Source organism: Coturnix japonica, chromosome 13 (genome assembly GCF_054131305.1).
Source record: "Coturnix japonica strain WE chromosome 13, WE-NBRP24, whole genome shotgun sequence".
NCBI lineage: Eukaryota > Metazoa > Chordata > Aves > Galliformes > Phasianidae > Coturnix > Coturnix japonica.
The window spans coordinates 13513193-13539080 of NC_140675.1; the positions used below are offsets into that span (position 1 = coordinate 13513193).

The 25888-nt window shown below is 48.2% G+C and overlaps 1 protein-coding gene across 7 annotated transcripts in view; it reads left to right on the forward strand.

The window, feature by feature from the left end:
* The window catches only part of LMF1 (lipase maturation factor 1), a 148585-nt gene that overhangs the window by 37956 nt on the left and 84741 nt on the right, over positions 1 to 25888 (forward strand). For all 7 annotated transcript variants that reach the window (XM_015876946.3, XM_085513961.1, XM_085513960.1 and 4 more), the window contains 2 exons: positions 6279 to 6427; positions 18419 to 18484. In XM_015876946.3, the coding sequence (XP_015732432.2) occupies positions 6279 to 6427; positions 18419 to 18484 (215 nt within the window). The remainder of the gene's footprint in view (positions 1 to 6278; positions 6428 to 18418; positions 18485 to 25888) is intronic.

Genomic DNA, 25888 nt, shown 5'->3' on the forward strand with positions numbered 1-25888 from the left:
CTGTGTGGCTCGTGCTGTCTGGACCATTGCAGGATGCTCAGCTTTCCTTCCCCCTTCATCTTTGTGCCCAGCTTAAGGCACTGTGATCTCTGTTCAGATTTATTGCTGGCCATCGTTGCCCCTGCTTGTAATAAATAGGGGGATATGGGGAGAATCCCAGTCCTGAGGAGCTGGCAAAGCTGCTGTTATGTAGCCCAGCACCAATCTCAGCCATGCCTGCAGCAGGATGGTGAGAAGCCCTGAAAAGTCCTTGTGATCCCCTCTGGATGCCCATTGCCCTCAGTTCATGAGGTTCCATGTTGTAGTAGTTCCAGCCTTGTAGCAGCAGGATTTGAAGGATGGTTTGATGCTGGGAAGGCCAAGAGCAGGAGAGAAGTGCTGGGCAGTGCTGGGTGTTCTCCTCGCCGTGGTGGCCACTCCTGGGAGGTGCTGGTGGGTTCATAGGAACACAAGAAAGTATTTTTGTTACTTTTAAGACGGAGTAATTAAATCCAGTATGTACAGATCCCTCAAAATGACAGCCGCCCACAGAGCTAAAAACAGGAAATCCATTAACTTCATTATTTAAAAAATAAAATAAAAAATCTTCCCAACTGATTCCTCTGTCACTTAAAGTTCTGCATGGAAGGAGGGCTAATTTAACGCTGCATTAACTCACTGTTATCACCCTCCTGTTACCTAAGTAGTTTCTAATGACTACCCTGGAGAGCACTTGGAAGCTTTTAAAAGTTTTTATGCTAAATTTTTTTTTCTTTCTTTTTCTGTGTGGTTTATACTTTTAAGAACAAAAGTTATTGGGAACGTTTTTCCAAATCTTCTAACAACATTGAAAAACTCTTCTATTGCCTGTAGAAACGTGAAGCATATCCGGTCTGAGGTCTCTGGCAAGCGAAACTTCTGAAACACTTGATGCACAGGGTGTTATCAGAAATGAATGGGGCTGAGTTTGGTTGTGGGATGCTGGTGTGTGCCTTGGGCTTGGGGTGTTTGCAGTGTGTCCTAGAGCAGGGCTGTCTGCCCTCACCCATTAGGAGATGCCCAAGGACCATCCTGCAGCCCTCTGAGCCAGGGCTGTCATGGCTTTGAAAAGAGACCCCAGGGGGCGGGTGGCTTGGGAGAGCTCGCTCTTTGTTCTGAGGTCTTTAAGTGAAAGGCACCACCAGGCCGAGAAGCAATAAATCATTTTCTTTCCTCATTGTCTTTTCTTCAGAACTGTGGCGGACTGATATCTTCCTCTTTTTAATCATCTTTCCTCCTTTTTCCATCCTGGTTAAGATGGGCTTCTGAGGTCAGCATCTTTTGCACTTGGGATTTTTTGGGGGGCCGGAGAGCGAGTACAGAATGAAGGGGTTCTTATTGCTCTGCTGTGTTGTGCTATAGCAAAGGGGATGCAGGCTTCTATGGCTGCCTGGAGCTGGAGTTTCATTGCCTGAGAAACATCCATGTGCATGGGATTTCAGAGAATTTTAAAGGAAAGCAGGGTGCTTTAGGTTGGTAATGAGTTGGCTTTTCAGAGCTCTGAGTTGCAAGCTGTGATTTTGGAAGATGCCTGTGGATGGATTTGGAAGACCTAAATTAAGTTAAAGCTGAGCCTTGTGAGTGTGCTCTGCTGCTGATGGAGGAGATCCAGGGCTGCTCTGTGACATTACTAGCAGGTTTTCCATTGCATCTCCAGGGCTTCCTTCTTGCAGCCCAAGCTCTCAGCGTTGAACTGTGCATGTTCTGCCTTACATAGCACTGCTCCTGTGGCTTTCTGCTCTGTTCTCTCCAGGGTTGTATTGGTGTTGTTCTCTGTGTCCTAAGAGAATGGTGTGTTCAGCAGGTAGAAGTCAAGCCATGTGGAGGGAGCCCTATGTGACAGCCAAAGCCAGCTGGAACTGGTGATAATGGTGTGATGGGTTTTGGTGTGGAAGGTTAAAATGGCATTTGTATTTGGCTGACGTTTGCAATTAGCACTTTAATTTGTTAGAGGGCCTATTGGGGAAGTGTTGAAATGATGCGGCTCTTCACAGTTAGGTAACATCTTTTAGCCTGGTTTTTTGCATTCCTTCCTTGGCTCTGTGCTTCTGCAAGCAGGTTGGGAGCAGATGGGGGGCAGGAGAGGCACCGATGGGGAGGATCCTGGGGATGAGTGTTGTAGGAGCAGCCTGTAGGGCACAGTGCTCAGTGCTGGGCACAGCTCTGCCCCTGTTGGTTGAGCTGCTTGTGGTTGTTGCACGTGCCATCCTTAATCAGAATATCCTAAAGCCGTCAGCCAAACCCATGCCGTGCTCAACAGGTGTTTTAATGCTGCAGCGTAAATTATATCATACTACATTTCAGGGAGGTAGGGAGGAGAGGCTGAGGAGCAGTGAATCTAATTCCAGCATAAGTCGGTCAGTATTGGGTGTCTTCATTGCTTTGACTGCCAGTGAGTGTGACACCCAATATTCATCGGGGACAGCTGCACTGTGCACTGCATGGCTCCGCTGTGTGCTGGCTGCAAAGAGAGCCATAAAATGTGTGTACATGGCAGGAGCATTTGGCTGTGCTGTGCAGGCACGACCTCTATAAATTATGTGCAGATACGTACACGCAAAGAGAAGCAGTTTGCTGTTACCCAGTATCCCCTATTTTAGGGGGGAAAAAAAGGGGAATTGATAAAAACAAACTCTCTGAGCTGTTTATACAACAGCTGTGCTGCAGTTTGTTTTTTATTTTGACCAAATGAGTTTTTCTCAGGAAAAAAATAGCTAAATGGAAAGTAAGAGATGTCACAGACTTTGGGCCTGGCTGCCCTGTGCTGCATTGGACCCACTGCTCAAGGCTTCCTGCCCTGCTGCAGTGTGGGATGGGGGCTGTGGCTCTGGGGCAGCTTTGGCCCTGCTGTGAGCCCAAAGGTCATCACGTGTTGGATGGTAAATAATGAAGATGACAATCAGAAACCCTAATGATATATTGCCATATAATCTGTGTTCCATTAGGAATAATACTCTCTATAGGGAGATAACGGTGCTGCTTTGGACTTTAACGGAGCTCATTCATACCAAACCGCCTTTTATTTTTACATGTTAAATACCATCAATGTTTTCTACCATGCACGATGTGCTCCTGCCAATGTTTGCTGTTCTGGGGAATGTGGTGAAGCCACTCTTATGGTTCCTCTCCCAAGCAGAAGCAGATGGTTTCTGACTCCAAAGATCACTTCGTGTTTAGCTAAATTTCCTAGCTGAAAATTTGGAGGCATGGTTTTACTTGCTTATGAAGAAAAACTCTTCAAAAACCCTTAGAAAGCAAATGGGAGGCTGTCTGTGTTTTGCTTTTCGCTCCCCTCTCCTTCCTGCTATCCTCCTGTCCCCATCTCCCCTCCCCAGCGCATCCCTCCGAAAATGCCATAGGATGGATTTTGCTGCATCAATTTGGGAGCGTGGAACAACCATCCGAAACGCGTGCGAGGAGGCAAATGCAGCCACCATCGGCAGCGGAGTTTGTTTCTTTTTTATTTCCTAAAGGGAAAAAAAAAAATTGGCTCCCTCTCCTGCTGTGCTGGAGATAACAATGGCGCATTGTGCCGCGCCGCAGCTGCTGAAATTTGACTAGATCCAACTGAAGAAAACAGGAGCAGGTGGGTCAACAACGTGACCCCTTCGTTCCCAGCAGTATCAGTGTGCGCCAGGGCCAGAGGGATGGGGTTGAGGTGAGCCCTGATTTCAGCCCCGCGTCAGTGGGGCATCGATTTGGGCTTTGGGTCTGAGATGACTTCAGTGCCTGCAAGTGCTGTGGGCTTTGCTGTTTCTAAAATGGGTTTTAGTCTGCTCTTCACCTTGCATGGTGCATTGGTGTCGCTCCATTGATGGTACCCAGTTCCCATGCTGTGTCAGTGTCTGGTTTATGCTTAGTGTGTGCTCTCTGCTCCCCAGAATGAAGCACAGGCAGGTTGGGGCGGGGGGGGATCACTGTCCCTGGAGGTGTTCAAGTGGAGAGGTGGCACTGAAGGATGTGGGCATGGTGGGGTGGGGTTGGGTTGGGCTTCTCCTGAGGTCTTCCCTGTGAAGGCATGGAGATTCCTTTTGGTTGTGTTGTGGTTGGGCCTTAGAAGGGGAATTAAAAGGTGGCAATGTGCAAACTGCAGCAGCACTCAGCATCAGCTGTGCATGCAATGATAGTGAGCAGCATGCTTGGGTGCCTTTGGGAGGTCTTTATGGCTTAACTGTAAGTTATAGTAGAAAACAAAGTGCACATAGCTTCTGGGATCATCGCACCATCACAAGGACGTGCATTGCTCGTGATGTGGCATCAGACTGTTTTATTTGCGCATGATTATGGCTATAAGAATAACAAGCTGCAGCCATTCCTGAGTCTCTGCTAAAAACAGCTCACATTTGTTGAATGTTTTCCTTTGTCCGAACTGAAGGCTTAGAGCAGCTGGTGGTTCTAAGGTAAAACACCAACAGAAGTAGAAGAGGGACTTCAGGGGAGAGTGGAAGTCATGGTGCTGTGCAAGAGGATGCAGCTAGGACTGAGGATGCATGGCGGGGAGAGATGGGTGTTAGTTGATCCTAATGTGCAAAGCAGGAAGGGAAAATGTAATATGGAGAGGTAATGACTGAAGTGGGGAAGTTACAAAAGGGGCGAGCAGCAGCAGCGGGTGGGTGGCTGCAAGGCTGGAGCAGTGTGGGTGGGGGGCTGAGGGCTGGGAGGGGAGGGATGGAGGCTGTGGAGGAACCAAGGCCAGGCATGTGGCAGCTTGGTGTGTGCTAGCATGGGAAATTGATCCCCGTGACCACATTGCCAGCAGTGGATCTGAGTGTATCCGGAAGAGGATTGTTAATAAATCAGAGACTCTTCGTGCCTATCTGCACCCTAGTCTTGTTTTTTAGCAGGAGCTTGGTGGGATCTGATATGGCAGTCAGCAGCTGAGTAAAGCATAGCACAACACTAAAGTTCCGTCTGCAGGAGCAAATCTGCCCGTTGCTGTTGATGGGCATGGAGAAGATGAAGATGAATAGGATTTAGCTGCAAGTGGAGGGGGTTTAGATGGAGCTGTCTGCAGCAGTGCCGCTGTGACCGTGGTTTGCCCTTGGCTGCAATTGCAGCAAAACCCTGCTCAGTGCCAGCTCAGCTGTGCATTGCCTGAAAGGGGGGACCTGCAGCTCCCGCCAGCAGCTGGAGTTTGGCACAGCACTGTGCCCATCGTGCTGCACTGTGCTGTGTGGTAGTGCCAGGCCCCCCAGCTTGTTGCTTTGGGGCACAAAGCACAGATGTAGGCTGAGCTCTACGGTGCCCGGAGGCTGCTGCATAGCAGGAGGGCTGTGGCTTTGCTTTGCATGCATGAGTGCTTGAATTTAGGGTGTAATCCACATTGTGCACGGCTCTGCCTGTCCTTTGATACTCTTTTCCATGCCTGCAAACAAACACCTTCCTGGGAGCTGTGATGAAAAATCAAACAGAGAAAACTGCATTTGCATGCAGGTCTGAGGCTGATGGAGATGCCATCCTCGGTGTCTTGCATGCACAGTGATGTCTGCGAGGAGCACAGCATTAACATATGAAAGCACAGCCAACAGTGGGTTCTTGTATGGGCAGAAGTGCAGAGCTGCGGTGCCAGTTCGACCCATAACTGCTGTCTGCAGCCGGGTTGGGTAACAATTAACCTTTCAGTCATGTGTCAGCCATTGCTTTCCTGGTGCAGCTGCTTTTAACAATGCACGTCGCTTCTCCATCCAGCAGTGCTGGCTTTGGCACTTGGAGGGTGTGTTTGAGGAAGCACAGGATGGATGGATGGAGGAAGACTGGTGTTTTCTTTTTAATTACATTTTCACGTAAGGAACCTCACATATATCAAGTGAGATTCCACTACAGCTGTTTCTGATCCTTGAAAGTGAGCTCAGCATAGTTTTACATGTATGACGAAAGCATGTAATTTTCCTGGGTCACTTTGCACATTGCAATGCTCTTTGCTTCATGACAGCCCATGCATTTGCTTTGTGCTGAGTCAAGTAACCATGTAAACAATACAAGTGTTGGCATATGCTGCAGATATGACAGCAGACATAGATAACACAGTGTTGGGTGCTAGAGAGCTGCTGGGGAATGCATTTACAGGGGTGTGTTTATCTGAAGCTCACGTTCTTGTGTAAAGCACCTTGATTTCATGTAGGTGGGTCAGTGTGTGATGTGCAGAGCTGGGAGCCACCTTCCCTTGGGTTACGTTCTTTTCCACTTGTGAATTGAAAGCTGGTGGCAGGATAACTTTCAGGACTTCTACAGCAAATATTTGCCTTTGTATTTCTCTGCAGGATGGGAGTCGCAGCTCCTGGAGACCGGCTTCCTGGGGATATTTCTCTGCCCACTCTGGACCCTGTCCCGGTTGCCCCGTTCCACACCTCCATCCAGCATCGTCATCTGGGGTTTCCGCTGGCTGATCTTCAGGATCATGCTGGGAGCGGTGAGTGGGGCTCTTTGGTTGGGCTTTTGTGTTTTGTCTTTGGGTTGTTGGTATTTTTCTGTTGAGGTGGCAGCAATGGGAACATCCAATTCCAGCAGGAAGCTGCCTTGGGGCAGAGCACTGCAATCCTCCAGTTCAGTACTTTCCTAGTTTATAAGGAAACAGCTTGGAGCAGGAAATGCTTCTTGCTCTGTTTGCAGAGTCATCATTGCTAGTATTTATTTAAAGAAAGGCAAACATGTGCTCAAACATGTGCTTACTCCTGTGCGTGGATATGTTGGTGCTGCTCTTGGGATTGGCACTGTCAAAGGAATTGAAGTGAAGCTGAAGACTTGGCCATTGCAGCTCTTTGATAAGATGCTTGGGAATGCAGTGGGTAATTCTCGGGAGCTTTGCTTGAGGTATTTTTTGTCTCTGTGTGTGCTTTACTGAAATGTCATTCTTTGCTCCATGATTTCAAAGAGAACAATTGCTGTGTTACTGTCCAACCGGTGGAAATTCCCAAGTCACTTATAATAGAATCCATCAGGAACTGACACATCGTTGTTAAGATAGAGGTGTGGCGGAGCATTACCCTGTGATCCGGAGCTGGATGGTGGATGCTTTGAAGCATCCCTGGATCTTCATTTAGGATCACTGTAGAAATGCTACAGGCAGTGGGACATCCCTGGGTTTCTTTTCTCTGAAGCCTTTCTCTCACCCCTGCCTCATGAAGTGCCTGAAATCTACAGTCGAACTCAATAAGCTCTTTAATTAATTAATTAATCCCTCTTTCCTTAATAAGAGCAAAGAATGTTTGAAGGGAACAGTGATAGCCAAGGGAAGCACAATGTGTGGTCACAAAAGCTGTTGCAGTTGTTGTTGGTGCACTTTAGGTCTTCAACAGGAAAGCTGCCCTTAGTGATGTTCCTGGGGACTCATGCTGGGGGGGTCCCTGCTCTGATGAGCCCTATGCAGTGCTTTGAGTGGGGCTGAGTGGTCTCCATCCTGCAAGGTAAGATCCCTCAAGGTGACCTGTTAATCCTCTGAAATAGTGAAGTCCTGAGTGCAAGTTGCTCAGGATGCAGGTTGTTTTATCCTACAAGATCTGTGCTGTGGGTGTAATATTTGGTCTGTTTATCAGCAGTGATGTTTGGTGAGAATATCAGGGTTGCAGCAGTTTCCATCTCAGACAGAGGATGTCTGGCTCGTGTGGCCTCACTGCTCCTCAGCTGTGATTATAGAAGGAATTGATGCTCTGAGTGGAAGGAAATGCAGCTGACTTATGCTGTGTTATTACCGAGTTTGTATCCTGCTTTCCTTATAAAATGAGACTGTGCTTTGCTCTTTCCTGTTGTAATATATATTCTCAATTATGGGACTGGCTTGTTGTAAAGGAAAATCATGAAGTCTGTGTTATCATTACCTCTGTGCTGCTCCCCAGTAATAAATCTGCAGTTATTTTGGTGAGGGCACTTTGCAGTCGGTGCCGCCCCTTAAGTCCTTTGTGTGAGCTGGTTGCTGGTATGGCACTAACAGGCATGGGAGAGGAAAACATGGAAAGGTCATTAAAGGGGGATCTATACAAGCAAGTGGAAATCAGTGATTGATGGTATCTTTAATGTTTCGGGACCCAAACACGTGTACATTTCCTTCTCAGCCGGTGTAATGACGCTTGCAGGCATTGGGACAAGAGTTTAATGCGTGAAACCCAAGCATCCTCCTGCAGTGCAGGTGCACCTGCTCCAAGGCAATCTTTGATTTCTTCAGTAATCTGGGCAGGGGTTGAAGCATGTGCACAAATGCAGCCTGAAGGGAGGGTTCCCAGGGGTGGGATTGGCGGGGATTATGTCTCACACAGAAAGTTTGGCTTTCCCTGCCTGGTTCCCTGCTGAGCGGGCTGGGTATGGCTTTCCCTGCAAAATGCCATCTTCCAGCTCACAGCCCTCCCTTGGGCTGGTTTTGTTCCTCCCACCATTCTTTCCATTCAGAATTCTAGCAACCAGAGCATTACAACACTTGAGTTTTCTACCAAAGTAAATGCCAGTGTGCCTACGCTTATCTCAGCCCATGCAAAGGAACAGACCAAGCCCAATAGCTGCTGGATGCAAAATCTAACTGCAAGGACACGGGCTGGATCTGAAAGACTTTCACTCAACCCAAATTGATATGACTGTTGTTATCATTGCCCCCAGGGAACGTCCATCATCCCCTTGAAACCTTCCCATACCCTACCACCCCTTACCACCCCGCACCCTTCTTTACATCTGCTGGTTGAGAACCATGGCAGCAGAAATCTGTACTTCTGACCACAGAAACCTACAGGGCTGGTGTGAGCCTCATGGAGCTGTTCTGTTGCCTTAAAGCAACAGAGAGCAGGAGCTGCCCTGAGTTCTCTGGAGAAGCCTTTGGGTCAGGTCTTGCTGCACCATGCCTGACTTCCAGCTGGGCTTCATTAAAAGAGATGCTGGATGTGAGAGGTAAAATCATCCCTTCTGCCTTCCTGTGCAAGGCAAGGAGAGGGTTTAGACTCTGCTGTTGGAGTTTGATTGGCAGCAAGTACTGGGCTGATCTCAAATATTGCTGGCTTTTTAAAAGGCATAATTATGTGATTCAATCTATATGTTTGATTTCTTTCCTAATAATCCATTAGTGCAGGATGTAAAGACGGATGCTTCTTAGGAACGTGCAGAGGCAAAAGAATAGCAGTCCCTTTGTGTGAGCGAGCAGCGTGGTAGGAAATGAGTGGTGCAAACAGATTCATGCTGCTGATTTGTCTCTTTAGAAGTGCTGTGTGACTCGAGATCCTCGTCTTGGTGTGGCTGTGCTATGATGGCCCAAGGCAGGCAAGCAGAACAGGGCAGCATCACCCCTTTCCTCACCTTCCAGCATTTCAAGACCAAGGCACTGTGAGGCTGTGGGCTTTGTGATGCTCAGAATGTCTGAGAACTTGATTTTCAGCAGCACGTGTGTGTGTATCTATAGTAACACTGATACATGCTGGTAACTGCAGAAACACGTGCAGAGGGATGGAGGTGATGGGCCATACAGATCTGTAGTGGAGGCTCATGCCTTCAGTGCAGGTGTGGCAGCAGTGATGTCCACCTCAGTTATTCCCAAGGGCTGTCTGTGCTCATTACACATCACTCCTCAAGCCTCACAGCAGAGGTTTGCTGTTGGCAGTGACAGTGTCTGAGTTTAGATGGATTTTCATCCTCTCCAACTAAAGCAACTCCTGTGCCTATTCCATCCCAGCCTTTTTGTTTATGGGACACTGATATGGAGCATGCAGTTCCCTGTGTTTCATACAGCCAAGCTCATATCTGCTGTACTGTAGTACTGATCCCATCCAGGTGCATGCTCTGAGCAAGCATCAGTGTGGATATGGCATGTCAGTGCCCAGTTGCCCCAAGGTCCTCTCTGCTTCTTCCTGCTGTTCCATGGTAACTCCAGCCCCGACAGATTGCACTGGTCTTGGATCTGCTGCCACATCCCAGTCCTTGGGCAGCTGCGGAGCAGAGCCAGTGTGATCCTGGGGCTGTTTTCCCATTGCTGCAGTCAGGAGGTGTGTACACTCTGCAAGCAGTGACCCTTCAGATAGGCACGAAGCAAGGTGAGCCCATGCACGTGCAGCAGCCTCATTGCACTGCTAATGGCCACTTCACAGGGCTTTCTGATAAGCATTTTGCTTTCCATCAGCATCAGCCTGCAGTGCTCGATGTCAGAGAGCACACAGCACTGCCGAGATGCTCACGTTAGGCCTTATTGGGTGCTGTTTGCAGAGCTTGGTGATGTTCTGTGCGAATGATTATCAGCTCTGGAAATGTGGTGAGGTGTAACGGCACGTTGGGAAACTGGGAGTAAATGGGGAATTAAGGTGGAACTACATCTTGCAAAGGATCACAGACATATGGAATAAGTTACAGGGGAAGGTGGCTGGAGCAGAGCACAAGTGAGTCTGAGACATCTTGATTAGTTTCTGGAGGAAGGGATTGAAGAGTGTAGTGGAAAAGCAGGGAAACAGGATTTAAAGCACATTACCACTTTAATTTAAAAGTGCCCAAAGCAAGGAAATTCAGATTTAAAGCTGCCAATCCTTCATTGGTGCACGCAGGTGTTGGAGCTGGGGTCTGTGTGCAGATGGGTCGGGGCCATGCAGGCTCAGCCCCCCAGAGTGGGGCAGAACCTTTGGGGCAGTTTGTGGAAAGGTCTCAGCTTTGCCTCAGGACTTGAACATACAGTGTGTGCACAACCCAGGAAAGCCCAATCCCTTTGTCACTGAAGCCGCTGTGTCCCATATCCTTGATGCCCTCCTCAGGATCCCTTACACCAATACTCCTGGCTGAAAGCACTGTGCTCTACCATCTCCAAGAGCATCCCAGGTACCCAGGGAAGGGCTGACACAGAGAAGGGTTTCTTTTCTTCCCTCACCTTGTATTTGAGTGCTTTCCATAGGGAGCTGTTTCCATCATGCCCTATTACAGATGTGTGAGCACAGGCAGAAATCTGTCATTTGGGGGATCCCTGTCCCTTCTTGCTGCTGCCTGCTGGATTGATGCACATCCTTCCCCCTTTGTTGTTTCAAGTGCTCACAGTATAGAGGAGGAGGGGAGAAAGATCATTTAAGGCAGGGAGTCTTGGGGAAGAAACAGTGCCAAAAGGTTTATAATAATTAGCAATAAATCCTCCCCCAAATTCCCATCTCTGTTTCCTGCCGAGAGTTCTCCATCCTTCACATCGAGATGCTGCTTTCAGAGGAAAACGTGATCTGTTACCTCCAAATCACGAGTCCACCATTCATAGTTTCATAGTTTCATAGTTTCGTGCGGGTTGGAAGGGTTAGGTGTCATTTACTTTGTCACACTTAGACCCAGTGCTTAAGCCCCTGCAGCCTCTGCATACCCTCATTGAAGAAACGAAGTGGTTCGCGTTGATCTCTTTGCGTTTCTCTTTGTTTTCGCTTGGATTCCTCGAAGAAAAGTGTCATAACGTGGGTGGCACTTTAAAGGTTACTGGAAAGGGTGGGGATGTGATTAGCTATTAAGGGAGATGAACTTTCTGGCAGGAGTAATGAAGACTTTGAAGAAAACAGAATCTGGATGCCTGCGGTAAAATTGCATTAGATGTAATGAAATACAAGTTGGAATTTGGGAGATCTTAGTAAATACAGGGGGGGGAAAAAAAAAGAAGAAGAATCAAACGGATGTAGTTGTCATCTCAGTGACAAGCGTGCCCTGATCCTGGGCATTATGGCTCTGAAATTGAGAATAATTATTCTAATTTGTTTTATTACATTAGCGTGGGTAGGAGGGAAGAAAGGGAGCTTTCTTTTATGGCTTTCTCATTATTCAGAGGAAGGGCCAGACTCCTGACTTGGGCACTGAGGCTTCATGGGAATTTTTGGAAAATGATGTCTGCAATGTTCTGACCTTTGCCGTCCCAGCTGCAGCCTCCTCCTCTCTGCAGGGATCCCACACTTGACTCCTTAGCAACCTCCTTTGTGCCTCTGATCTCTCTCCATTTGTCTAGTAATAGCCCTTGGCAGGAAGACGTGTTGTTCCTTCAGTGCCTCTAAAAGGCATGGAGCCGTTAATGCCAAGGACTTGTCAGAACCCCTTTCACCCAGTGCTTACAGCTCGTCTTCAAAGTCAATCAAACGCTGCTGCTGCAGCCTTGCTGCTTTCTCAAAGGGTCTTTCTGATAGCAGAGGGGGAAAAAGCAACAGCAAATAGAGCAGGAGCCCACGGGGGTGACTTATCTTCCAGAAGCACAGCAGTCCATTGGGATGCTGCGCCGTGCCTTTGCAGTGCCTCCAGTTTAGCTCCAGCAGGGTTGTAATGCATCGAAACCTCCCCAAGCAGAGCATCGTCTGTTTATCCCATTGCATCTTCATTTGTCTCGTTGCATCGTCCATTTCTCTTGTTGCACTGTCCATTTGCTCACGTGCCCTCTGCTCACTTTGTGCAGCAATTGAGTTCCCACTCAGCACTGCTGTGCTCTCGGGTGTCCCAGTCTGCATGGAGCTGCCCCACATCTGGGACCAGCCCTGTGCTCACCCAAGTGCAATTGGCACTTTGGATCATGGTTGGTGGGCATGGAGGGATGGGTTGGGGTTGGACTCGGTGATCTGAAAGAGCTTTTCCAACCTTAATGGTTCTGTGATGCTAAATGTGGAGCCCTGTCCCGTAGCCTGCTGATGTTGGGAAGCCCATCACCTCGAACCTCAGTGGTGCTGACAGAGCAAAGCTATAAACAGCAGTGCCACCTGAGGAGTGTATGCTTGTCATTCTCTGGCTAAGAAAGTGTTGTACTAGCCCCTGTTATTTCTCTCTTTGCACAGAAGAAACAGGAGGGATTTGAATGACCAGCTGCTAATACAAGGAGAGATCCATAGGAACACCAGCTACCAGCTCTTTTGGGAGCCTTTCCTTGCTGCTGTCAGAGCTGTAGAAGGAGGTTTCCCAAAAGCCTGATACCTGTGTCACATCCTCACCTTGTGGCACTTCTAAGAGCAAAGAAGGGGCTCTGTGTGCAGTGCACAGTCTTAGCAGGCATGCAGTGCTCTGTGACTGCTTTGTGTTGGATCCAAGATTGGGGAACTGTGTCTGCCATGGAGCAGAGTTGCTTTGAGACATTGGCTTTGGAACGTCTCTTCTTCTTCTGTGAGTTTGGGGTCTAAATTACAGCTGGTTTGTCTTCAAAACAGGTTTGTGTAGATTTGGATGTCAAAGAAGTGGAAGCCACGTTACCTGTGGGTAGGATGGAGCATGGTTTGGCAGGCAGTTGGGTGCAAGGTGTGAGGTGCTCTTCTGGATTATCTCTAGGAGCACTCAATATTACGAGAGAAACCGAAATCCCAGAACTGAGGGTTGTCCTCTGAGATATATTCCCTATTCAGCCATCGTTTGATTCTTGAAGTCACAGAATTAAGGTCTTTGGGTGGACTCTGAATTGACAGCACTGGTACCCCATTCCCCGTGTCATAAAGGCAGGGGTTGCAGACATAGCTGCAGTCACCAGGCTCTTTCTGTCTTGCCGTCCTATTGGTCTGTCTGTACCATTTTATTTCTTTTCTTGGGGCTGAAAAAGTCTCAAAGAGCGCTTTGTTCCTCATTGACACTCCAGGGAAAGAAAAAAAGGGGGGGGGGGAAGGGAAAAAAAAAAGAGGAAAAAACCGTGGAAAATCTGACATCTGCATTATAGAGAAAAATCAATAGATAGGGAGGAATATAATTATCCCCCACTCCTGAAAGAATTTTTGCAATATTTTTTGTAACAGTGACTCACATCGGCTTCGTGCTTGAATGACATTTTAATTATTTCAGCTTATTTTCTGTTTGAGTCACCAAAGTGCAGCAGCCCGGAGAGGGGGTACAGCAGGGCAGAGCTGTCTGTGGGGTGGGTTATGGGATGGAAGGGGCTGCCTGTTGTTGCTGGCGTCTGACCTGGCAATGCCCAAGAGCCCAGTGCTCAAAGCACCCATTGCCTGGTGCGTTTAATTAGGAGAGGATCAGCTCGTCAGGAGGAGGATTGTAAGAGTGAGTGCAGGATGGAACAGGGAGCCACATGCTGCTGAGAGATTCACTGCATGGCTGTGTGCATGTCCCATGTTGGGGTCTGCAAGTGGAGAAGAAGGGCAGGAGGGATCACTCCTCTGTCTGCATGGTGTGCTGCTCCTTCTGAAAGCTGTGCAATTTGACCAGCAGATCCTGCTGGTTGCTTGTAATGGGTGGGAAAGCTGTTGGTAAACTTCCACTCTATGGCTTAATTTCCCTAGAAATCCCTTTTGTTGGGTATTCTGCCAGCAATGGGGAACATGAAGAGGTGTGTGAGGTCATTCAATCAAGTGAGACTGGAATTGATGCGTTGGGAGCAAAGGGCTGATTTGGATTTCCACCCCCAAAGTGCCCTGGCTGCCAGTTGGCAAACTTAGCAAATGTGTTCAACCATCCACACAGATGGAGTCTGTAGAATGTATTGGGTCTGAAACAGAGTGTATCGGTCATAAATAATAAGGTTGCAGTAACAATAAGAAGTCTTAAATGTAGTTTTCCTTCATGATGGGAAATGCTGGCGGATGTGATGCACCTGAATTGCACACCCAGGGCTGTGATAGGGGCAGGTGCTGTGGCTGTGCAGTAAATCAGCAGTGGGATCTCAGCTCCCCCTTTCTCAGGCCTTGCTGCTGCTCAGGGGGGCTGTGCAGCCCTGTCCTATTGGTATGAATTTAATAATTCTGGTTAGAACTGGATTCAAAGCAAGGCCACAGGGCCGAGAGGGCAATTGCTGGTTCAGTTCACCACCTGTTTCCTTCCCTTTGGCTTCTATTTAATTTGTATCACTGAATACCTTTCTCTTCTGATACAGAGAGCTTTGAAAGTGCCTGCACCAACCCCCAGTGTGCAAACAGAGCAGTGCTTCTGCAAGTGTCCTCCCATGCTGGGGCTGTTTGTGAGCGTGCATTCACCTCCAGCACTGAGGAAGACAAGTTGACTTGGAATGCTGCATCCCTGCCCTCCCAGCACAACGTACCCCTTTTTATTTGATCTGATGGTAAAACATGAAAATGTTTTGGAAGTCATTACTTTTTCCCCGCTCTTGTTGTACTTTGACGGTGTTGGACAGATCCTGTTCTCAAAAAATGGCTCCAAAGTGCCAGAGAAGTCCTTTGTTAAAGTCCTGATCTTTGTTACAGGCATTGCCTCCAACGTGGCCTTAATGTATTGAGCTAGGAACAAGCCCCATTTCTCAGCTCCCACCCAAATCTAACTGATCTGTGGGGCTCAGTTTCAATCGTGGGCTTAAAAACTGAATGCTCTGGGTTGCGCTGAGCTGAGGAAGGGCCACTTCCCTTTTTCTTTTGCTTTCAAGGATCAGCTGGAGGAGTGGGGTCTGCAATGGGGTCCCTAACTCTTAGTGTCTGGCCCAGACACTCCATGTGTGATGCTTTCAGCCTGGTTCCAAATGGTCGGGGGCTCTCCCAGTGCTGATGCACCCTGATGTTGTCCCATGCCCTCAGGCTCCTTTTCCTCCTGGTCCCTGCCCTAACACAGGACAGTTCAGGTACATTAGAGATGCATGAACCCCTGCCTGTCTGTGAGCGAGGGACAGGACATTTTCCCCATGCTTTGATCTGTGTTACGGCACCATAATCTGCTGCAGCTGTGTAGTTTAGGTCTGTTCATATGCACAGAGAAATCTTGAGAATGAGTTGGGAAATTGTTAGCAGGCTGAAAGCAATCCAGCAGCTGGGAGATGCCGGCAGATGTGAGGATCCCCATCTCCTTCTCCCTCCTCCTCCGCTGCCTGACCTTGCAGGGACTGCAGGCATCCCCTTATCTCACTCTTATGCTGCTGTGTGAGGCACTGAAGCAGTTATTAGTGTGTTGGCAGTGGTTGTGCTGTTGGGCTGTGTGCAGTCTCCGATGTGCTGCAGGATACAGGCAGGCACAGCAGCTCTGTTCAGTGCTTCGGGTTCTTTCAGCCACTGAAGAACCCAGAGTGGGATCTGGGAACAGCAGCGATGTGAGAAGGACCTGAAGTGCCCCATAATCATGGAAGCAGGAGTGTTCTGTGCTGAAAGCAGTTTGATGTTGAGAGCTTGAAGTGATTTTCCTGTTTGATAGCTTTGTAGTAAACAAAACGTGATTAATTCCCTTTGTGACTCATTGCAGGAGAGATTTGGAGTTTTATCACAGCCTTTTTCTATTGTATCCTTTCTTTAATTATCTCAGCAGAATAACAGAGCATGGTAAGAGCTCACATAAGGCAGGAGGAAGGTCATTGAGGTATCTGTCCTTTAGTCCCTGCACAGAGCCTTTCTTTGCATCCTTTCTGCCCTGACAGCACTGTCGGCTGCAGCGCATCCTGCCCGATGCTATCACTGCATCCTGTAACTCTAGAAACAATCCTAGGGGGGCTGAGTGAGCACGGCTGGTCGGGGGGGCTGGAGCAGCTGTTGCTGCCAGGAGCCTGTCCTGCCCTGGAGCAGGAACGAGGGGAAACACAGCCCTTGCTACTGGGGCAGCCCCCAGCCCACTCTCCCATTCTGCAGCTCCCCTCTGGTATAACTTGCCATGCTTTCAGCTGTGCCTTTTGGACCAGCTCCGCTTGGCTTTTTGGTGGTGGTGGTGCTGGAGGGGATGTCCCATTGCTGTATCACTTGCTGCATCCTCTGCTCCTTTTCTCTGGTTGCAAACACATTGCTTTGCTCTGTAGCATTGGCAGCAGTTACCTCTCAGGAGGTGTTTTTCTTGCCACTGATGGTTTCATAGGTTCATAGTCTTTAAGGTTGGAAGAGGCTTCTCAAATAAATCCAACCCATCACAGCCCTCAGTTTCATGTCTTCACAGTTCTCAAACACCTACAGAGCTGGTGACCCCACCACCTCCCTGTTGTGAGGGCTCTTAGGGATGGTGCTGTCTAGCTGAAATTGTCTGGGTCTTGCAGGGCTGCCCTGTATGCAGTTGGCCTTGGGGCTCTTGTCCTGCTTCACAAGTTGTGTTGTGGCATCTGCTGGGTTCCCCAGGCCCGTTCCTGGTTAAAAACGACAGGATAGAAGTTGCCAGAGTCAATGATTTCTGAAAGAGTTTAATGATTCTTGTTTATTGTCCTCTGCTATTAACATTAGCTTGAAAAATATTTCATGTTTGGAAAAGGGGGGGAAATGGAAACAAAAATGTATATGCAGCAGCAGATGGGCGAAATCTGCTCGATCCAAGCACCAGATACAACTTCAGGCTGTGAGTAGCCCTGCTGAAAGCAGTGGGGTCACCTCGTTCACAGAGACACGCGTCGAAGCATCATCTGCTGTGAGGCTCAGACCAGGAGAGGTGCAGATTTCCTGTTAGTTTGTGTCCAATAATCTCATAGTTATTCCTGTGCATCTCGTTTGGTTCAGGAAGTCAGAGCTGGGTTAAGCCTGAGGTCTGACTAATTTACATCATCTGATGGCACATATGCAGAACATAAAGTGATCTGCTCATGGCAGAGCGTACAGAAGCTAAGGATAGATCTGCTCAGCCAGGCTGTACCACTGCACTGTGACTTTCTTTTTCTCTGGGCTGTCAGGAAAAGGAATAATAAAGGAACAAAGGTAGCATTGGGTCCTTGCAGAAACTCCGCAGCAGATTTTTCTTCTAAAGAAAGCAAGAACGTTACAATTAGGGGCAATGTCAGAGGTAGGCAAATAGCCCCTGATTGTATGCAGATGATAGAGAGCTGGTTCAGCTTTTTTGACTAGCGAAGCTTTCCTCAATTTGGGATATTGTGATCCTAATCAGAGACCTTTAGCTGTACATCAAAGCCTGCATAGCTCGGGGCTGGCACGGGCTGATTGAGAGGCTTCCTGCTCATCCCTGCCCAGGTGTCCTTCCTGCCGTGGCCGAATGATTCCTTTTTAGTCCTCATCACTGAGGCAAAGAAATTTAATCCCAATATTGCTGCCAGCCCTGGAATGGACCCACTGGTTTGGAAATGTCACCCTCTTGTTGCCTTGAAATATCAGTGCGCACAGCCTTTGCTACCTGCTAATTTCACTGCCAACCTCTAACCCGAGGTAGAGCAGACCTGTCATTAGCGCATTCATCTGTGTTTAGATCTGTCAGCTTCCTTCCCCTTCTCCTCTTTTGTTTCTCTAATTACTTTGATTGCATCTCTGCATCCAGCTCAGGACTCCGGTGGCTGCTGAAGCTGCATGGTCCTCTGCCTATAGGGGTGCTTTGAAGAGGGGTGCTTTAAAGAATTGAGTCTGGATTTTAAAGTCACAAAAGCAGCCACATGTAGGTTTGCAGGTGACTCTTCACTCTCTATCAAAGCAGTTCCAGCAGTTCCAGAGACCAGTTCTCAGACTTTTCCTGGCCACAGTTCTTCCCTATCCTGCAGGGATACTGGTACTGCTATTGCTGTCCTTGTGCTGTAACCAGAGATACTACATCTAGAGATAATAATTTGGCACGCGAGATCAAATAAAATATTCCTAATGCTGTTTTATTTGTGTGTTTTTTTTTCCAGGGGTTGATTAAAATTCGAGGGGATCGCTGCTGGAGAGACTTAACTTGCATGAATTATCACTACGAGGTGAGCAGTCTGCACTTTAAAACTATTTCTTTTCTCGCCTGCTTTGCTTTGGTGGATTTTGCTGTAGCCTTTTCTCTGCTTTGAGGCAGTTCTCCATATTGGTCTTCCTTTATTGTTGCCTATGGCCATGCTGTCAGCATCCATGTGCCAGCTCAGTGATGCTGCTTTGCCCAACCACAGCCCTCAGAGAGCAATTTCTGTCCTCCCCCACTGCCATGGACTCTCAGGGATAAGTCTGAACTGTACAGAGAACTCCCTTTGTAAAAGCAAGGAAAGGAAGGAACGGAATGGGCTTTCCCATAGCATTGTGCTGTGTGCTTTCTGCCAACATTTTCCTTTATTCCAAAACTCAGACATATGCAGACAGAAATGGAGCATCTCGGTGCTATCCAAGATGCTGAGCACTGATCGTTGGCAGTTCAGAGTTGTGCAGCTTTATCTTTCTGACATCTGTTCCAGTGATTGCGTTACGTTCTGATTATAAACTGCGGTTTGTATTCTGGCTCTGTTCTTTGATTTTAGGGAGAGGGAGTTCAGCTTCCCCACTGCATTTACCTATAGTTTTGCATTTGCGTTTTGTATAAACAGAGATAGAAAGGTAAGAAATTGCTGCATATGGGGATGCTCTCCTGAGGAAGTCTTGGTTCCCTATGAAGTAAGCAGTGCTGTGAGTGACGGTGCCTTCTGCATGTTATCATTGGAGCCACTGAGTCACGGTGCTGGGGATCTGTGCTCTGTGCCCATATGAGGAGCAGGGAGTGTTTCACATCTGTGTGCACAGAGCTGCAGTGATCAGCCCTGATTTCTGGTGTGGGCTCTGTGCTGCCCCAGGGATGGACCTTTGGAGCGATGTCCTCAGTGGACCATTGTCACATCTGGAAACCATTTTCCCTTTCCAATTAAACCTGATGGATCCTGACTTCCCTGACCTGCAGAACATATTCCAAGGTGTTGCCTATGGATGGCTTTTTGCAGGGGAGGCACTGAGCAGCAGCCGTGGGGATGCTTCAACAGCATCTCCCTTTCTACAGTTGTGTGATAAGAATTGTGTTTGAGTGCTGGGGACCGAGTTCCCAATCCTGTTACAGGATCAGGATTCCTCTTTCCAAAACAGGAGAAATTCTATCATTTTACCAGGTACCAGTCCCCCATCCTGCAGCAGCCAGTTTGCGTAATCCTCTAGACTTCAAATGAAAACCAGAATTGGTTCTGTAACCCAGAAGGCTAATGAAGACCATTCCCATCCTACCCATAAGGCAGGTTCCCTGCTGAAGTAATTGCGAAACAGGGGCAAGGGCCAGATCAGATTATCAATATCAATTATTTTAATCCATGGCAAAGAAGCTTCAATAAAGGGAAATTGAAAGAGGCCAGTGTTCTTCTACCAGTGATCATGGGGACAGTGCTGTGATTCACCTGTTGAGCTCTGCATGCCCTGTTCTCACGGTGCAGGGTGGAAATGCTTTGGGGACACTGGGTTCAGTGTGAGGTGGAGGAGAAAGACCCAATAATTTGAGGCTTGAAGTGCTCAGAAGTCCACATAATCTGTCCCTCGTCCTGGTAAAGTTCCTCTTTATGCTGTGGCTTGCAGTAGCCTGACCTTCACCCATCTCCACATGAATCCTCTTGAGAAGGATAAGGGTAGATGTGTGGCAGGGAGAAAGCTATTCACAGGGATGTGTTACAGTGAAGGTCCCCAAAATCCAACCAGTCAATGGGAGGAAGTAGAGGGTGAGGCTGAAGATACCTCTGCAAGAGAAGGGGGCAGCTGGAAATCTGCTCATCATTAAGATGATAAAACAGGGTATTGGACCAGCCCATAGTGGAGCTGGGCCAAAAGGAGTCTGCTGTGATGTATGTTGGCCACCCCAGCTCTCGTGTTCCAGCCTGGAATTGCAGTCCAAAACCTACATGTGCTCCTCTGCCAAGAGAATTAATGAGAACACATGGCCTCCATCTCCTGTGTGCTGAGCGCGCCCCACACTATTTATTTGTAGTAGGACCAGCAGCCATGGTTGTGGAAAATAACATTTCCACTTGTGTCAGGAGTCGTGTGTGAAATAGTAAAAAGTTGTTACGGCTTGGGGTAATTAAACAGAGCGTAATTTTCCTCCCTTTTTCCTTTCTGATGTGCGCGGCCTTAATCCAAACCTTTATGGAGATCTGTTCCCCAACTGAAGCCTCTCTGTGTTGAGGGCTTACGATCTGTGACGCTGTGGAGTTTGGAGAGGGAAATGGCAGAACGCATGGTTTACATAGGAAAGGTATTTTCCTACCAATGCAGCACCCTTTGGATCCCTGAGGAGTCCATGTGCTGCAGCACAGAGACAGACACTGATGGAGAAAAGTTCAGGTAGTGCTGCCTTGGTACCTGCAGATGTGTGCAGGTCTGGGGGGGGCTGGGCTCTGACATTCATTGGGTTCTATTTCTCATTTCTTGGCTTTGCAGCTGTTCCATTGCTGGCTGTGGTTAGGAGGCTGTTCATCCTGTAAGAAGTCCTGGTTTCAGGAGGCTTTGGGGGGACCTGCTCATGCTGCAGTTAACACAGAGAGAAGCTGCTTTGTAGGTCTGTTTGTCATCAATAAGCGTTTCTCTGCTATGTACACAATGGTTTACTAATGCATGTGCAGTGGTTGGCAAAATGAAGTTCAATATCTGCTTCCACAGGAGCACATGGCTCAGATCCCACAGCAGTGGAGCCTTCAGCTCCAGGAGCTGAAGCAGAAGCAGCTACAGGAGGCTTTGGGCTGCTGCAGGTGCTTCTGCAGCTTGCAGGGTATTACCTGGGTATGTGCTGGAGCAGATTCCAGCCCAGGTACTTACCAGGAAGGGGAGCACCAACCTGCTTTCAAAGCTTCTCACCCCCTTGCTCCCCATCAGGCTTTCTCTGGCCCCTCCCCACCCTCATTCTGGATGTGCTGCCTTGCTGGCACAAGCACAATGCCTTTTAACGTGCTCCAAATGGAGAAAACCCTCAGTGCAAGCCCTGCGTTTAGAACCCCCTCCCAGACCTGCAGCTCCCCGACACGCTCACAGCACCGAGCACCTTGCAGCCACGTGTCTTGGCACAGGGAGGTTTGAGTGGCAAAGGCAGGAGATGAGCGTTTCTGACTTGCAACCAAATGGAGCCATGGTTTGGGATGCTGGTGGTGGTCTTGGCAGAATGGCTAAGAAGAAAATCTTTGAGCTTTAGGGAGCTTTAGAAATGGTGAAGTTCTGCGTGGTTGTATCCATCTCATCACTCCCCATACCCAGCATGGAACAACGTGCTGCAGGATGCAACCTGCAATGTATTTTATGGTGGCTGCCAAAGTATTGTTGCTTTTTAATTACAGACAGATATCTCGTAAAACCCAGCCACCAACTGGTGAGAACAGCTGCTGGAGCAGCTGCACAGGGAGCAGGGAGCCCTGCTGGGCAGCCGCCTTCATCACCTCTTCCTTTCTGCTCTGTGCCATAACTCCATGGGTGCTTACATGTGTCCCAGGGTCACTCTCTGAGCAGGTGCCATCCTTGTTACACACTGGGCAGGGAACCTCTCTGTGCCCAGCTGGAGCAACTTGTATTTTATTTCTTTTAACGCAAAGAGTTTGTTTTAAGCGGAGTTTTGATGGGAGTGTATTTCATCAAAGAGTTTCTCAGCATCATGCAAGCAAGCAGACCTTCCACTGTGACAGAGATCAGAGGATGGTGTGGGTTGGAAGCGTCCTCGAGGTGAGACGGGTGGATAAAAACTATAAGTAAAACACTCCTAAATCAGGAAAGTCTTTGCCAGCACCGGGAGTGAGATCCAGGATTTCCTTCCCATGCTCAGGGTACCCCATGCAGAACCCTCCCAAGGACTGTGCTGAGCTGCTCATTGCCAACCCAAGGTGCGCATCAGTTCTCCTTGCTCTGCTGGTGCTGCTGCAGCAGAGCTTTGTTCTTTGTGTAAGACGCTGCGCACACAAAGGTCACTTCTTCTGATTTGTACAAATTATTGCTAATTATTCTGGAACTGTTTTTCTTAAATGGAAGCTGTCAGTCAGGGCTGCAGCTCCCAGCAGCTCTCCAGTTCCTAGAGAAGCTCTCTGGAGCACAGTGTCTTTTGTGCCTAATTACAGGGCTGCTGACTGATAGCTGTGCTGATAAGGGTGAGAAGCAAGGAGGCTGGAGCTGCTCTTTAACCGCCTCCTGGTTTCTTTGCTCCCTTCTATTCAGTGTATTGGACCCCATTAGGCTTTAATCTGGCTTTTTTCCCAGCTATTGTGAAACAAAGAGGAAACACTGTCAACAAATTACTATCAACAAGAAAATAGTTTATGTCATAGAATCGTAGGCTGGTGGAGATGTAAGCTCCTAGAATCTACGATATGAACTATTTCCCAGTTTACTCAGTAGAAATGCAGTGAGGAATACAGATCCAGCAATGCCTCTGACAGCATATCCTCACTTTTCACCCTGCAGGACTACAAGTAAATGCTGTGTGCTCTGTACCTTAAACATACAGAGTCTTCTTGAAGTCAGTTTTGGTTTGGATTTATGAATGCTTGCTTAGAACGTAAATTTACTGTCAAATTACTAACTTGAAATAAAATGGGTCTATAACCAGAATAGCCCAGGCTATCAGCTGCAGTGACATGGAACAAAATAGATGCAACTATTTGGACAGGAGTTGGACTCAGTGATCCTTATGGGTTCCTTCCAGTTTGGGATGTTCAGTGATTATATGTGACTCTGGGTTTTAAAGCAGAAGGCAGCACAAGGGTGTGAGGGATAAACAGGAGTTATCTTGATGTTCAACACTGGTGCAAGTGCAGGTGGGGGATCCTGGCTATGTGTACATTGGAGGCTGGAGCTGAGCAGTGTGGGCTCTGCGTGATCTCTCTGCTGCCAGTTGTGATTTCTCCATCTTTCAGTAATGAGAAATTTTGCCTTATGAAATCCTCAGCGCTGACATTAAAGCAGTGACACACACACAGTGTGCTGCCAGGCTGCTCTGCATTGCTGCGTGGGCGCTACTTTTCCACACCAGCTCTCAGCCTGTGCACCCCACCCAAAGGTTTTGGTGCTATTTTTGTTTGTTTTAATCATTTTCTCATCTGAAGTGGACATTATTGCAGAAGCTGTGTGTTAGCAAACAAGGCTACTGCAGAATTGGCTCAAACACGGAGGGTTCTCAATGGGGAGAGCTGGAGAAGAGCCGTAGAGCTGGGTGGGTGTGCTGTGGGTTCTGGGGCTGCACACAGCCCATCATTGCTTGAGATGGTAAAACCTGTGCTTTGGCAGATGGGTTTCTGTGAATTAGGGAGCAAAAGCAGTTGTCCTGTAGAAGCCAAAACCTCTCTTGAGTCTTTAGTAGAGAGAGGGGCATGAGGCTCTGGCTGGGGCAGATTGAGGTGCAGGTTGTGTTCATCTCCAGTTGCAAAAACAAACTGTTCTCTGCACTGAGGCAACTGATACCAAAAGGAAAAGCACATTTCTGTGCAGCTTTTTTTTTTCCCTCTTTTTTCCTTTCCTTTTTTTTTTTTTTTTTCCATTTGGTCATAAGTTTTGAAAAATGACCTTTTCTGAGGCATAATTGAAAAACCAGTTGTGCCTCTTCACACGTATTGAAGGGCCACTTAAGCGTGGGTCTGAAGCTGAGGATTAGGTGCTTTCTTCTGGCTTTTGGTGATTTGCATGATGTCAGTGGAAGAAGGGCTAATTCTTGACCTTGCCTGCGATCAATTAAGTAACAAGATCCATCATAAGGTAAGTGCATGAAGCAATAGTATTGGCAGATGAATGTCAACACGACATCAAAAGCTTATTACAGCGTATCTGGATTTCGTATCAGGCTCTGCGGGAAGGTCTCTATGTGAGACAGGTTTTCAGATGAATCCCAGGTGCTCTCCCTGTAAGCTGTGTTTGAATGTAGTTTGCTAGAACTGTTTGTTCACCCCAACTTTGGGCTGAGCTCTGTGGTTCTGATAGCAGCTAAACATAGAGGTTGCTTTAAAAGAGAGGGATTGACGGCTTTTAGGGTGGAACATTGGGGCAAACATCAGGGTGGAAGCGCTGAGAAGGATGGGTTTTGCTTGCTTTGCACTGCTCAGGGTTGCTGGTGGAGGTGCAGGGGCTGCAAAGTAGAGCTGAGCTCTTTGGGAGGGGGCCCAGTTTCAGCACTGGGCTGTGCTGCAGATAATCACTTCTGGAAGTGCAGCAGAGCTCGGGGACACTGTAAAGCAGTGGTGAGCATCCAGGAGTGAAACCTTCCTCGTAGAGCTACAGACTGAAAGGGAATATTGATAAATAGTGATGTGTATTCCCAGTCGTGTTGTATTTTGAAAAGTGAAAAGGCGTATGTGTCTATTGCAGTCTGAGGATGTTGCAGAAGAACTGGCGTAATTAATGGCGTGGGAGTTAACAGAACAAAAGCCCTGTCCCTTCTAATAGGGGAAACCTGCCAGCTGTTCTTTATTCCAGACGTGGAATGCCTTCCAGAGCCTCACACCAGCACTCTGCCTAGTGTTGTCCCCAGCAGCCAACACAAAAGATGAATGGCGAGTGGATGCTCAACACCCTGAAAGCCAGTGTCAGCTCAGCTCTTCTCTCCATTGGGACCGGGATCCCCACAGTGAGTTTAGGAGGGGTCTAGGTGAGTGTCTGCTCAGTGAGCTGTCAAAAGGCAGAGCTGCAGCCCTGTGCTCTCAGCCTGTGCTCAGGAAACCACACAGTGCTGATGGAGATGGGACGTAAGCAGGTGCTGAGAGAGAAGCGTTCAGAGGAGCTTTGAGAGGAGTTTAACAGGACGAAGGGAAATGGTTTCAAATTGAAAGAGGGGAGATTTAGATTGGATGCAAGGAAAACATTTCTAAGGATGGTGAGGAATGGCACGAGGTGTCCAGAGAAGTGGCGGTGCCCCATCCCTGCAGATACCAACAGTCAGGCTGGATGGGGGGCTCTGAGCACTGATGGAGCTGTGGGAGTCTGCTCAGTGCAGGGAATGGGACCAGACGGCCTTTAGAGGTCCCTTCCAACTTAAACTGTTCTGTGATTCTAATGGCAGGAGCAGTAGGGTTGGACTGAGCACACAGCAGTGACCCCACGCAGAGCCCTGCTGCTGAGAGCAGCACAGTACATTTTCCATACCTTTTCAGTGCAGTTTGAAAACATTATTTTTTACTGTGTGCGTTTCTTCACCGCCAGTAACTGCACTAAAACAACCAAAGATGAAGTCAGCAGCTTCTGGGCTTTTTGGTTTGGTGTGAGCAAAGCAGGTCAGTGGCACCTGTCACTGCATCACCCACCACTGCCACAGCTTATAGCCTATTTCCAGCAGCATTACAGCAAAAGAGAAAGGAGTGAAAGTTTGGTGGAAATGCCCCCCTGGGCATTTCTGTTGGGAGCCGTTTGAGGGTTTTAAGGCATAGGAAGACATC